The sequence below is a fragment of the Mustela erminea genome, chromosome 11 (assembly GCF_009829155.1).
Source record: "Mustela erminea isolate mMusErm1 chromosome 11, mMusErm1.Pri, whole genome shotgun sequence".
NCBI classification, from domain to species: Eukaryota; Metazoa; Chordata; class Mammalia; order Carnivora; family Mustelidae; genus Mustela; species Mustela erminea.
Window position 1 is genome coordinate 86,080,534 of NC_045624.1, and position 15,849 is coordinate 86,096,382.

A 15,849-nucleotide genomic window follows, 5' to 3' on the forward strand; every position below is an offset into this window, starting at 1 on the left:
TGTCACTAATTTGGGCATGAATCTGATCTTTTCTGCTCCATTTTAACTCTAAATATTATGTTAGCATCTCTGTCCAAGCAATTAAACCTAACTCTACTAGTGATAAATTTTGTCTTTAATACACACATTCCCTCCCTAATGGAATCCCTTTATGGCGGGGGGGTGGAATTCCCTAATGGATAGGATATAATCAGCATCCAAAGAATGAACCGGCATCACACTATATTAAGATCAAAGCCATGTCTGACATATAAGTCTAATATGTTCTGCACATTTCAGAAATTTAAATAGGTGCCTCATATATTTATAAAAGAGCCTAATACACTGCATTTTTAAAAATTTTTAAGTTTTAATTATTTAAGTAATCTCTACACATAACATGGAGCTCAAACTCATGACCCCAAGATCAAAAGTCACATACTCTCCTGACTGAGCCAGCCAGGTGCCCCGACAGTGTTTTAATCATAGTAAATGCTCACAGATATTCCTTTTTTTCCCCTTCATGGCCTCATAGACTTACCCAGATTTTAGTTTTCAGTGTCTGATTTGTCATCAATTTCCCTGTTTTTGCTCACATTATGTTACTTTTTTGAAAAACTTCAAAACTTTCAGTAAATATTTTGGCCCAAAAAATTTTTAAATAAATAAATAGGCGCCTCTTGACATTTGAATGAGTTAGATAACATCAAGAGATAGATCTCAAAATGAGGATAGGAAACCCACACTGGTCGGTTAAAAAATCTGAGAGATGCTGATACCAACTACCAACTCCATATAATTTTCACTGTATCACTACTGTGGATGTATTACCATAATAAAATAGAGAAGAGATCATTTCAGAGGCAACTGCAGTGAAGAGGAAAAACCACCTGCTTGAAACTGGACTATCTTCGAATCCAGGCTGTCTCAACCATTAGGTGAGTGATATTAGGCAAATTATTTAACATGTCTCTACTTCAATTTCCTCATCACCAAACTGAGATAAGAACAGCGCCTTCTTGGGTGCCTGGGTGGCTCAGTCTGTTAGCATCTGCTGTTGGCTCAGGTCGTGATCTCAGGTCCTGGACTTGAGTCCTGAATTGGGCTCCTCGCTCAGCGGAGAGTCTGCTTCTCTCTCTGCCCCTCCCCGCTGCTCCTGCTCTCTCTCTCTCTCTCTCAAATACATAAATAAATAAAACCTTAAAAAAAAAAAAGAAAAGTACCTACTTCATGGAATTTCTGCAAGAAGGACATGGAGTAAAAGGTATAAACTACTCAGAACAATGGCCAGCACATTTTCAAAAATATTAATGTTACCGTTATTATTTTACAACTTCTTTTCCCTGGCAGTTACTCACTAAATTTTCAGATTAGAGGACTAGAAGATGTCTTTCCTTCCTTTGTTCCCTTTTCTCCTTGCCCTGTCCTTATCTTTTTGCCTCTTCCCTCCTCCTCCCCCTTCCCCTTCCTTCCTCTTTCTCTCGGCACCCTCTCCTTGCCCTTAGGATTTGGTGGGGGGTGGGTAGTACATCCAAGAAATTTGGATAGTTAAATGTCTCTTTAAACTCAAGGCTTACTAGTCACTCAAGACTAGTCAAATAAAAAAGTAAAGACAAACCACACTGATGTAAGATCTGAATACTAAGCGGTTCTCTGAGTAAAACTATCACTTAAAACATAAAGGATATCTGGAGCACCTGGGTGTCTCAGCTGATTAAGCATCCAGCTCTTGATTTCATTTCAGGTCATGATCTCGGCATTCTGGGATCAAACCCCCACATCAGGCTCCACACTGAGTGTGGAGTCTGCCTCTCTCCCTCTGCTCACTCTATCAGTCTCTTTCTCTCTAATAAATAAATAAATCTTTTTTTAAAATGTAAATGAAAGGTGTCATAAAGTACAGATAAAATAATTTTAGCTACTGATCCATTTAATAGATCTGTACCAGTGTAGCCAGCAACTTTATCCTCAGGACATCCTCTCTTCAATGTCTCTTATTTGATTACTTTTTTAAAAATTAATTTATTTATTTTCAGCATAACAGTATTCATTATTTTTTCACCACACCCAGTGCTCCATGCAATCCGTGCCCTCTATAATACCCACCACCTGGTACCCCAACCTCCCACCCCCCCCCGCCACTTCAAACCCCGCAGATTGCTTTTCAGAGTCCATAGTCTCTCACGATTCACCTCCCCTTCCAATTTCCCCCAACTCCCTTCTCCTCTCTAACTCCCCATGTCCTCCATGCTATTTGTTATGCTCCACAAATAAGTGAAACCATATGATAATTGACTCTCTCTGCTTGACTTATTTCACTCAGCATAATCTCTTCCAGTCCCGTCCATGTTGCTACAAAAGTTGGGTATTCATCGTTTCTGATGGAGGCATAATACTCCATCGTGTATATGGACCACATTTTCCTTATCCATTCGTCCGTTGAAGGGCATCTTGGTTCTTTCCATAATTTGGCGACCATGGCCATTGCTGCTATAAACATTGGGGTACAGATGGCCCTTCTTTTCACTCCATCTGTATCTTTGGGGTAAATACCCAGGAGTGCAATTACAGGGTCATAGGGAAGTTCTATTTTTAATTTCTTGAGGAATCTCCAGACTGTTCTCCAAAGAGGCTGCACCAACTTGCATTCCCACCAACAGTGTAAGAGGGTTCCCCTTTCTCCACATCCCCTCCAACACATGTTGTTTCCTGTCTTGTTAATTTTGGCCATTCTAACTGGTGTAAGGTGGTATCTCAATGTGGTTTTGATTTGAATCTCCCTGAGGGCTAATGATGATGAACATTTTTTCATGTGTCTGATAGCCATTTGTATGTCTTCATTGGAGAAGTGTCTGTTCATGTCTTCTGCCCATTTTTTTATATGATTGCCTGTTTTGTGTGTGTTGAGTTTGAGGAGTTCATTATAGATTCTGGATGTCAACCTTTTGTCTGTACTGTCATTTGCAAATATCTTCTCCCATGGGTTGCCTCTTTGTTTTTTTGACTGTTTCCTTTGCTGTGCAGAAGCTTTTGATTTTGATGAATGTCTATACTGCCTAGAGCAATCTATACTTTAAATGCCATTCCGATCAAAATTCTACCGGTATTCTTCAAAGAGCTGGAGCAAATAATCCAAAAATTTGTATGGAATCAGAAGAGACCCCGAATCGCTAAGGAAATGCTGAGAAACAAAAATAAATCAGGGCATCATGTTACCTGATTTCAAGCTTTATTACAAAGCTGTGATCACCAAGACAGCATGGTAGTGGCATAAAAACAGATACATAGACCAGTGGAACAGAGTAGAGAGCCCAGATATGGACCCTCAACTCTATGGTCAATTAATCTTCGACAAAACAGGAAAAAATATACAGTGGAAAAAAGACAGTCTCTTCAATAAATGGTGCTGGGAAAACTGGACAGCTATATGTAGAAGAATGAAACTCGACCATTCTCTTACACCATACACAAAGATAAACTCAAAATGGATAAAAGACCTCAATGTGAGACAGGAATCCATCAGAATCCTAGAGGAGAACATAGGCAGTAATCTCTTTGATATCAGCCACAGCAACTTCTTTCAAGATATGTCTCCAAAGGCAAAGGAAAAAAAAGCGAAAATAAACTTTTGGGACTTCATCAAAATCAAAAGCTTCTGCACAGCAAAGGATACTTGATTACTTCTAACAAGTAAGGCTGTAAACAGATGGCCCAAATGACTATGTGGTTAAGTGGTTTATCAATAAAACCTGATTTACTCAGTGAGTATGCCACTTACTCTTCTATAGGAAAAGCACACACAGCACATTATATAATTTTCTTAGACTTGAGTTCAAATGTTCCATAATTCTTTTTTTAAAAAACATTTATTTATTTGACAGAGAGAGAGAGAGAGCGAGAAAGGAAACACAATCAGAGGGAGTATGAGAGGGAGAAGGAGGCTTCCTGCCAAGCAGGGAGCCCAATGCGGGGCTGGATCCCAGGACCATGGGATCATGACCCGAGCTGAAGGCAGTTACTTAACAACTGAGCCACCCAGGAGCCCCTGTTCCATACTCTTACTATGTTTTGTTTTGTTTTTTCTTTTTTAAAGAATTTTAAATAGAAAACTGGGTTTTAAAATCACAGAGTGTGCATCACACATTTGCTGTACTAACATTAGATTATAAAACTGGGTGCAGTGTCAATTTAATTGCCAGCTGTAGAGAGACCAGATACATGGTAAATGATCAGTATTCATTGCTCGGTTTTCTTCATGTCCAAGATGCCATCACAGTTGTTAAGACCGTAAAAGATAAAATTAGGATTGGCAATTATAATTATAAGATGCCATCAAAGGTAAGATACAACTCTACTTCAGAGTTCCCAAAATGTAAAAAATCTGTATCTGGAGATCAATGAAATATGATACTGTTATTAGCCATTAAGAAATACTTACTGAGGGCCTTCTATTGTCCATAGTTTTAGCATTGGGAACTGTTAGGTATATAAAAATACTATACATAGTCTCTGACCTTGGGGGATTTAAAGTGCAGTTAAGGGGTGCCTGGCTGTCTCAGTCAGTTAAGTATCCAACTCTTGATTTCAGTGCAAGTCTTGATCTCAGGAGCATGAGATGGAGCCTGCTTAGGATTCTCTCTCTCCCTCTCCCTCTGCCCCTCCTCCTTTCCCTCTAAAAAAAAAAAAAAGAAAAAAAAATGACAGCTTTAATTTTGGGGATTAGTCCGAAAAGAGAGAATCAGGGCATATTTACATTCAAATGCTACAGATTCTGTGCTATTTTATTTTTGTTTAATACTCAGTGTTACTGTTGAACATTAATACTCTCCGTCAGTTACTGCTAGGCATATACTAATTACAGATACTAACTCTTATACAGAGTTCTACTGAACACATCATAAATACTGGAGAAAGAAACAAAGCAAAAATTGCAAGACTTGGGTCAGAAAATTTCAAATAAATTGCTTTAGTGTTCCTGGACTCTCTCACAAACTAATTAGGGGAAGAGGTCAACAAAAGCATCCTGCCCACATGGGAAGCAGCTACTCTATGTAACATTCAATACAGTCATGGCTTACAATAAGGAAGAATTGACTGCTTATTAAGAATGCTAAGGGTCGCCTCGGTGGCTCAGCAAGTTAAGCACCTGCTTTCGGCTCAGGTCATGATCTCGGGGTCCTGAGATCAAGCCTTCTTAGGGCTCCCTGTTCAGCAGGAGTCTGCTTCTCATCCCCCTCACCTCTCATTCTCTCTCTCAAACAGATAAAGTCTTTTTCTTTTCAAGAAATGCTAAAAAGTGCAAACTGCATCATCAAAATTTTATTGGGAAATATGAGTGAGGGCATATGAACTTCTTTGCAGTTGGTAAATATTATTTCTGACGAAACAGCATTTTTGTAAGAAAAGATTGCTTGGGTTAAGACTTAAAAAAACCTAAGTTATGGGGTGCCTGGGTGGATCAGTTGGTTAAGTGTCTGACTCTTAATTTTGGCTCAGGTCATCATCTCAGCATCCTGAGACTGAGAATAATGTTGTTGGGATCTGTGCTCAGCGGTGTGTCTGCTTCTCTCCCTCTCCCTCTGCCTCTGCTCAGGTACGTATGCACTCTCTCTCTCTCTCTAAAATAAATTAATAAATCTTAAAAAAAAATTCCTAAGTTATTTCTCAGGAGAAAACAGAGTTTGGGACCCTGGGAACAGTGAGGCCCAAAGACAACAAATATCATTTTAAACAAAAAGGCTATATCTACTTGGAATTAGACAGTTGTATGCTGCTGATACAGATTTACTTTATGTTATAGTTTTTAAAAAAGTAATTCTTGTCTTAAATGAAGAAGTAACACAGGGCAAGGATTTAAAGTACCTTTCCGGTGCCAACATGAATAAGATAGAGCATGCCAAAAGCGAGAATCAGGGGCGCCTGGGTGGCTCAGTGGGTTAAGCCGCTGCCTTCAGCTCGGGTCATGATCTCAGGGTCCTGGGATCGAGCCCCGCATCGGGCTCTCTGCTCAGCGGGGAGCCTGCTTCCCCATCTCTCTCTCTGCCTGCCTCTCTGCCTACCTGTGATCTGTCTGTCAAGTAAATAAATAAAATCTTTAAAAAAAAAAAAGCGAGAATCAGAGATCACTATTAAACTAAAGGAAAAGACAACACTGAATATCATTTAATTCAAGGGTCATCTTCTGTGATATCTATGTATGAGGTGTTGTACCAACTGTGGGGAGAATCACAAAGACATAAAAACATATCCCTGTCCAATCTGATCTAATAGCAAAGGCAAGAAATTAACTCAAGTAAGTACACAGTAAAATATAATCAGCATTACAACAGAGTTACAAGAAAAGTGATCATACACATCACTTCTGTTGTTGATATCTTGGAAAGCTTGATAGAAGAGTTGGCATTTTATTATTATTTTTTAAAGATTTTATTTATTTGTCAGAGAGAGAGAGAGCATGCACAAGCAGGCAGAGGCAGAGAGAGAAGCAGGCTTCCTGTCGAGCAAGGGACTCGACCCCAGAACCCTGGGATCATGACTTAAGCCAAAGACAGCGGCTTAACTGACTGAGCCACCCAGGCATCCCAAGAGTTGGCATTTTAAACAGGCCTTAAAAAATGTGTAGGACTTTAACAACTGGAGTTGGGGGGAAAAAGCATTTTGGGCTAAGGGGAAAGTATGGAAAAAGAGAAAGTCATGTAATATTTAAGGAGTTGTGGGATGTTCTGCAATTAGTGCCCGATCAGGATGAGCACACAGGAGATAAAACAGAAGATACACATCAGGAATGGGAAGACTTTTCAAACCCAAGCCAAGAGTCTGGTCCTCAGAAAGGAGGTTTAAGGGATCCAGGTTTCAAGTAATCAAGGTTATGCCTTAGGAAGACTAGCTAGATGACAATGTCCAGGATGGACCAGAGGAGAAACAGGCTGCAGGAGAAGAGATCACTTAGGAAGCTACCATAATCATCCTAGCAAAAGGTACTACTGGAAAGAAAAGGTTCATGTATGAAAACTTTCTGAAGAAGAAATGATAGGATTAAATATTAATCAGCTGGATAGGATTAATCTGATGTTTGCAGCTTGGGTAACTCAGAGGATAGGCAGAAAGTCTATAATCGCTGATGTGGGAGCCATAGGAGCCCTTGACCCTGAACTGTATAGTAATAAAGGGGAAGGACGGGTAGTAGTAAATTTTAGAGTATGCAGGCTTTATGGGATGTTGTTGTCTGAGCAGAAGGTTCAGAACAGAAAACCATTCAAGATGGCTTCCAGCTCTCTTTTGCCTGACTGCCCACAGAACAACTGTTTCAGAACTGCCTTTGGCCTTATTCCTTTGGCCTACTCCTCCATGAAATAAATATTGAGTGAGTATGTACTGAGTGCCAAGGACTGTTCTAGACAGTTGGGGCAAATCAGTTAACAAAACAGAAAATAAAATTCTTGCTTTCAAGGAACTTGCATTACAGTTGGAAGAGACAGACAAAAATTACAGATAATTAAATGAACAAAGTATATTATGTTAAAAGTCAAAAATGGGATTACAAAGAGAAAAGACTAAGAAGTATGAGGAGTAGAGATTCTGGGGCAGGGGTAGGGGTAGAGATTACATTGAGAGATGCAGCAAGTCACAGCCTTTGCTTCCCAGCCCAGTGTTACTATCAAAGGGTACTGTTGGGACATCGTTTACCACATTCCCCAGCTTCGTCTTAATGAAAGCACATGAGAGGGTCATTAAGTTTCCACAGACTCCCTGACTTCTCACCACCATCCCTCACCTAACTGATCACATTCCTCTCTCGGCATTAATGGCCAGAGAATCGAAAGCTAAATTTGTGATCTTCTTCCAAAACACAGATGGAGCCTCATGGCATTTTTTATATTTGTTTCCATCATACTTTCCAAACATTCGTTTTTCTACTGCATTGATTTCATCACATGCTTTTACTCCTATTGTGTATTTTTGTCGGTTAAAATCCAATTTAAATCTCCTGAAGTATAAAGAAATATGCAAAACTAAACTGTTCAAGTTATTTGTTTTTTATGATCTGGACCTCTTTTTCACACCCAAATTAGTGGTTTTAATTAAGGTCAAACCTGTTAATACACTTAAATGCGTAGCCTGTATGTCATCCAGTGAGAGGTCTATCTGCCTTCCCTTCTGGTCAGACAGTTTGGATACTTACATGAAATTCACACAGCCAGTGCCAGCAGGTGGAGCGATCCAGACGAAGCTGAGGTTGGTTGTGGGCAGATGACTCACATGTGAGGCCACCACACTGCACATAAACTGGTTACCAAACTGGTGGTCAGACATGATCCCTAAGACACAGAAAGGAAGAGAAGCTGTCATAAAAACAACAAAAAAAGCTCTTTCTTATCGTGGCATGAACAATATTTTCTGGACATTTTTCTTGTATGCTAAGATTCATCATGTTGTTTCGCTGCTCTGTAAGTTATGCAATTTTCCGTGTCCTGTTGTTAGAAGGATTTTAATAATTTAAAACATTTTTGTTACGGGGTAATCTACTAGTTTCATTGCTCTCGTAGTTGCTCTGCTTTGATTTTCTTGATAGGTCTCTGTCCATCAACAAAGACCACCAGGGCCATACCTACCATATAACAAGGGTGGACTTAGTGGAAGTGTTTACAGCAAACAAGACTAAATTATATTGGGAACTGGGAAGTATCTCAGTAAGAGGATATTAGCAAAGGCTTGTTAAACTCTTTGGGCTTAAGGTAGGTCATTTTAGACAGTAGGGGATCAAGTTGTCCTGGGAATTTCCTGATTTTAGAACTGAAATTCCTGCATCCTGGGACCACCTAATCTTGCTGGGGAGGTTATAGGGATACGTGGTTTTGCTTCTGGATTTGGTGCCATCAGAAAGTGGGGGCAATTTTATCACAGAGTGCCTTATTAATCTGTATATGGGAGACATGAAGAGTGACACAGCCTAAAGTTGTGATTGATAAAATTCAAGTCAGCATGGAGAGGGGGATGGTCATTTTTGTGATTTGCACCATGTTCTTGCTTTTGTTTGTGTGCAGGTTTGATTACAAAGTGGTCTTGGTTTTGGCTCAAGCCATCAGTTTAAGGTGGCCCTGTCTGATGTTGATTGTCTGATGTCTGATCTGTAAAACCATTTACATTCCACGTGAGAATACCACAGCCCAGCTGTGAGGGCCAGGTCAGCTCCCAGCTGAGCTATCTGGAGATGCTTTTTTTTTTTTTTTAAGAAGATGATTCTCTTAGTTGACATCTGATATAAAATATTTATTTATTATTATTTTTTTTTCTTTCTAAATTAGCATTTTTGTTTTCCTTGGGTAAATGAAATTCCAGTACCCAATAGTAGAATTACTGGATCATATGGTATTTCTATTTTTAAATTTTTTAATAAATATATAATATATTTTTATCCCCAGGGGTACAGGTCTGTGAATTACCAGGTTTACACACTTCACAGCACTCACCGTAGCACATACCCTCCCCAATGTCCATAACCCTACCACCCTGACATAAAGTATTAACAAATAACTCAACACTAAGAAAATAAACAACTCAAGTTTTAGAAAATAGGCAAAAGATCTGAATAGACACCTCATCAAAAAATATACAGAAGACAAGTAAGTATGTGAAAAGATGTTCAACATCATAGGTCATTAGAGTATTGCAAATTAAAACAACAATGAAATGCCAATTCCCAAACTATTAGGACCATAGTACAAAACAATGACAACACCAAATGCTGGTGAGGATATGAAACAAAAAGAACTCTTGCTCATCGTTGGTGAGAATAGAGAATGGTACAGCCACTTTGGAAGACAATTTGGCATTTTCTTATAGAAATAAACATACGCTTACTGTACGGTCCAGCAATCATGTTCCACAGTATTTACCCAAATAAATTAAAGATTTCTGTCCACACGAAAACCTGCACATGGATGTTTACAGAAATCTTATTCATACTTGTCAGATTGGAAGCAACCAAGCTATCCTTCAATAAGTGAATGGAATGGAACTGTGGACACTCCAAACAATGGGGTATGTATTCAGAGCCAAAAGGCCATGAGCTACCAAACCATTACAAGACATGGATAAATAAATGCATTTTACTAAATGAAAGAAGCCAATGTGGAAAGACTATATATTGTATGATTCCAGCTCTACGACATTCTGGAAAAGGCAAAACTATGGAGACAGTAAAAACATCCCCAGTTGCCAGGGGTTAGGAGGGAGGCAAGGATGAAAAGGCAGAACATAAAGGATTTTTAGGGCAGTGAAACGATTCCATTTAATACTACAATAGTGGACACATGTCACTATATATTTGTTAAAACACAAAGAATGCACAACATTAAGAGTGAATCCTCATGTGAACTAGGGACTCCGAGTGATAATGATGTGTCAGTATAGGTTAATCTGTTGTAACAAATGTATCACTGTAGTTCAGGAAGCTGACAATAGTGGGGAGTTGTGGGGGGAAGGGGAGCATATGGGAATTGTCTATACTTTCCATTCAGTTTTGCTGTGACCTAAAATGCTCTAAAACCAAATTTTATTAATAGTAATATTAATAAAAGTATTGCCAGGAATGAGCAATTAGACAAAAAATTCACTTCCAGGCTTCATGAACTTAGGCAAATGACTTACTCTGAAACCCAGTTTTCTTGTCTATAAAATGGAAATACCATGGCCTTTTCACCCCAAAGTTATTGTGAGAATGAAGTGATCCAATACATTGAGTAGAGTCCCCACCATGTTTGCACAGTTACCCTTTCTACACGTCATCATAACAGTTCATACCTGATCATCACAGCACTTGACCTACAAGGGGGTAGATCTTTAACTGCTATATTCCAAGCAACTATCTTAATGTCTGACACATCACATATAGTCAAGAAATGTTTTTTTCTGAATCAATACAAGAATGACTTAACTAAAAACATTAAAAGCAACAGAAAAGATATCACATATGTTATATTACCTAGTGAAACAGAATCTTCTAGAATAAAGGAATAGGTCATACTGGATAAAGAAAGAGAAAAACAAATCTGTATTTTGACATAGCCTAGTGGTGCCTTTTTTCTCATGCAAGTTTTTTATTTTTTTAAGCTACATCTTGAGACAAAATTCATCAAGCCAGAGAAACCACAAGGTTAGGGAGGATAAAAGACTCCCCTGGGAAATCATAGAGTGCTGTAGCAGACTCAAAAGCCATGACTCAGGAATTGCCACTCGACTCTGTTTGGGCATAAAGCAGAAATCCTGCGTGTGTGTGGAAAATGACACATCTGACCAAAAAAAAAAAAAAAAACCAAAAACAAAACAAAAAACAAGTATTCCAGCCACAATCGTGTGGGAAGGGAAATGAATCAAACAAATAAGGCTTCAGGGTTTCACAGCCTTGGGAACAGAATTCACATTCAAGTAGCTCCCTATGCTTCAGAACCCCTCCTAGAAAGTGAGTCAATGTCTAGGCTGCATATTACTTCACAATATTTTATAAAATAGCTACACTGTTGTAATTATGACACACCCCACTCTGGGTAAATTTGCCACAGAACAACATTCCTGCCATCCAGCTGTCTGGCACAGTAGTTCCTCCAACAAGGTTGTACAATGGCATCATCTGAAGAGATGGGATAACTACTCTACTGGTTCCTAGAGATTCTGAATTAACTGGGTGGGGATACAGCCTGGATACTGGGAGTTTCAGAAGCTCACCAAGCAATTTCAATGTGTAGTCAAGAACATGCAAAAAATGTGTCTTAGAAGATGTTGTCCAGGCTTCAGAGCTTGGAATAATACCAACAGGGCACCAATAGAACAGTTCAAAAGTATCCAGCACTGTCTTATACAAAGGCCCTGATAGTAATGCAAAATATTCAGTCCTTTACCCACTAATCCTAGAACCACCCAAACATGTATTCTGAGGGCCTTATTACATACCTTCAAATACTAGGAGTGTGCAGTGGTCTTTGCTTTTTTTAACACAGAGCCCTAACCTACTCTACTGCTTTCACATTTTCTTTTTGTTTTTAATTGAAGTATAATTATCTTACAGTGTTATATTCGTTTTAGGTGTATAATGACCCAATAATCCAATACATTACCCCAGGCTGATCACAAGGGTAATTTTTTTTTCACAAGGGTAATTTTGATACCCTTTATCTTTTTCACTCATTCCCCCACTCACCTCCCTCTGCCAACCACCAATTTGTCCTCTGTATTTAAGAATCTGGTTTTCCCTTCTGTTTGTTTTGCTTCTTAAATTCCATATATTATGGAACCATATGGTAATTGTCTTTGTCAGACTTATTTCAGTTAGTATTATAACCTCTAAGTCCATTCATGTTGTTGCAAGGTGCAAGATCTCATTCTTTTTTTGCGGCTAACATTCTATCATATATATACAACATATGATAATAAATTTTTTATGCATTCATCTGTGGATGAACATTCGAGTTGCTTCCATATCTTGGTTACCACTTTTTTTTTTCTTTTCAGTGTAACAGTATTCCTTGTTTTTGCAGCACACCCAGTGCTCCATGTAATACGTGCCCTCCCGATTTTAACTGGCATTTTCTTTGAAAATATCTAAAAGTTGGTCAGAGCTGCAACTATTAGCAATCTGTTCATCTTAATACTGACCAGCAGGAAATAACAGTATTTACAGAATACCCAGTTGGGCTCAAACATTCTGTTAGGCCATGTGGAGGTGCACAGAAGAAACACAGGCTGTGGTCCCTATCCCGAAATGAGTGAAGAGTTATGAAATAGGAGAAGAGTGACTAATAGAAACAATTGCAATAACGGTTATGATAATACTTAATTGAGCACTTAGTATGGCTTAGTGCTATTGTAAGCACTTCATGAATATTAACTTACTTGAGGCTCTAAAGAACCCCGTGATGTAGGAGCTGTTAGTTTCTGCATTTTACCTGTGAGGACCCTCAGACAATGCAGATAAAACAATGTGTTCCTGGTCATAGAGAAAGTGGAGAGGGTAGTGTGGGTTCAGACCAGTGCCCTTGCAATCCAGTCAGAAATGGCACTATTGAAGAGGGAGGCTGGAGCAGAGTCTTGAGAGAAAAGCCACGATTTCCCACGTTTGTTTTTATTTACATGAGGCAGCAGGGTATAATCAAGAGACCGTTCCCTCACTCTGCCACACACGGCTGAATGACCTTGTCAGGGTACCCCCTCTCAAGTTTCAGTTTTGGCATCTGTAAACTGCTGGTCCGTGATCACTAAGGCCCCCTCAGTTCCATAGCTCTCTGAGTACAATCCAAAAGAATAGAAGAAAATATGGAAGGACATCTCACAAAGGCAGACATAATGAGCAGAGGTGCAAATATAAAATGAGTACGAAGAGGAGGGCCGTCAGACTCAGCTTCTAGAGTTCTATGAAACAACAATTTACTGCCTCCGCCACAGTGATCTTAATGGCTTGTGTCATGAAAGACATATACCATCTAATTAACATAGGTGATTTGGGAACCTATTCTTGGGACAACTGAAATTTGAATTTGATAATGAATTTAAGTTTACGATGGTGCTTTCCCTGCCACATGCTGGATAATAGGATATATACTGAGTTTTTAATATTACTAGGAAAAGGGAAAATCAGATCCGCAATAGAACTTAATTACATGTATCTCAGGGATATACATACTTATTAAATGTATATGTGTGTGCCACAGTAATAATAAAAATTTTATTTCCTTGCTGTGTGTACATGTAAACTCTCGTGCAAAACACTGTTCATGTGGAACTTCTTCCTCAGAGAAAAAAGCTGTACTTTTCCAAGTACATTATGGACTCTGAGAGACAATAAGCACTTCAAGAAGTATGGCTCTCCTGACCTAACTTTGGGTAAAGAAAGTCAAGTACAATTTCAAACTCCGAAGTTCTACAAATTGATAACTTGTCTAGCAAGATCTTAAAGCATCCATGTTATAAACACATTTTCTTTTTGAATATTGTGTATATACACTTGAAAATAGAATATTCACAATCTAGCCACACTTTCTATATTAGAGTCAGTACAACTCTTTGACATAGTATGAGTGTTTTAAATTCATCAAGGCATTCGAACCACTGGATATCTAGTGTAAAAATATCTCATATTTGTCTTCTTAATGATCACTGTGGTTAAAGGATATAAATCTATGCCAGAGTTTCCTTTATCCACATTATACTTCTGCAAGATGAGGTTCACAGTGTCTTTAATTGTTCTAAAGTTGCTTCCATGATTCCTTTCAAGACAGTGATACACATTTCTTTGCCTTCTGGGATGTCATTTTCCTTGACAAGTCTTCAGTTATTTTAAGTTTGTGACTAAACCTTGTATGAACTCTATTTTCCCAAAGGAATAGTTTTCTAAGCTTTTAATGTGCATACCTTGGATCTTCAGAACTGTAACTGAAAGTTCTATAATTCCTCCATCTCTACAACAAAATGCACATAATCTCATAAAAATGTAGGCCATTCACTTCTAAGAAGCACACTGAAAACTTTATTACTCAAAATAACCAATGTAGTGGAAAAGTTACACATTTGTGTTGGGTTTATTCCATATTTTATAGATTAAAGATGTGGATAACTCCAATCTGTTTAGCGTGTGATTTGCCATGGTTAGTGTGAAAGTGGGTAGAAACTTGCCCTGGTTTAAACTGGTTTATTTTTCACAGATTTTAAGCACTATGATATCTGTGTATGAGACACTGCCAAGGAAACAGCAAGTACCTTAGTATTACAATTTTTTGTTCGTGAAAAATGTAGCCTGCATATATAAAAATGATGAAAAGTTAAAAGAAATATTATTTTACTATTTCAAACACTTTCAGAAAGTACAGTAGAATGCTGTTGTGTCAAGAAGTTTTAGTAATCTATTAACTTATGTCTACATGAAGAGCAGAAGATAAGATAAATATTTAAGGTGATTTCTAATTCATTTGATTTTTATCATTTGCTCTTTCCTTAAAGGGGGTTTCTAAAGGCTTCAATCAGTTAATTTAAAACAAAAACAAAAACAAAAAAAAAAAAACAAAAAAAACCAGACCCTTCGGCAAATCTGGTTGGGAAAGTTAGTGTTGTATTGTAAGTGAATAGGGAAAATGAATTATGGAGTTCCTCTTAGTCATTTTTTAAATCTTTTCATTTGATTTGAATAAAAGTAACTGTTCACTTACAGAAGTTGACTTGTCTATTATTTGCCTTCTTCACTAAGTCAATAGACTCCAACATTTCAACAAAGGTAACGTGATTTTACAGGCTGAAAAGTCATCACAGAACTTTCTGAAAACATCCTTACTGCAGCTTATCTGTGAAGCACCAGCCTGATGAAAATGGATATGAAAGGAACAGCTCTCGAGTTGTGCTACTAGATAATGAATAGTTCGCGCACACATGCTCACCTATATACACACTGGGTATTGTTTCATTTTTAAAACACTGATTTAAAGGCATTTGGTTTCAGGCATAAGTCTAGACGCAAAAAAGCACGAAAACCTTTTAAAACCATTCTGAAATTGTACGTCTATGGGCATAAGTTAGAAAACGTATGAGGATTCACGCTACTTCCACCCCTCTTGTCAGTTATACACAAAAAGATGTTCTTTGAAGTCAACCTGATTCCTTCCTCACTCACTGCTGTTACAAAGATGAGAATTACTGCTGTTGCCTTCCCTCTCTTGTCCTCTTCCAGCCCTGCCATGGGCTGAAGGCCTCTCCGCGCCCAGTGTTTTAGCCCTACTATTGCCTTACTAGTACTAGAGGGACAATCGTCCGGAAGGGTTAACGCACAGACCCTGCAGCCAGTCTGCCTGGGCTCAGATCCTTGCTCCACTACCGAGGAGCTATGGAACC

General features: G+C 38.5%; 1 protein-coding gene across 3 annotated transcripts in view; it reads right to left on the minus strand.

Annotated features, from left to right (window-relative positions):
• Window positions 1–15,849, minus strand: part of RELN (reelin) — a 497,367-nt gene that overhangs the window by 353,843 nt on the left and 127,675 nt on the right. For all 3 annotated transcript variants that reach the window (XM_032304615.1, XM_032304614.1, XM_032304616.1), the window contains exon 3: window positions 8,162–8,297. In XM_032304615.1, coding sequence (XP_032160506.1) covers window positions 8,162–8,297 — 136 coding nt within the window. The remainder of the gene's footprint in view (window positions 1–8,161; window positions 8,298–15,849) is intronic.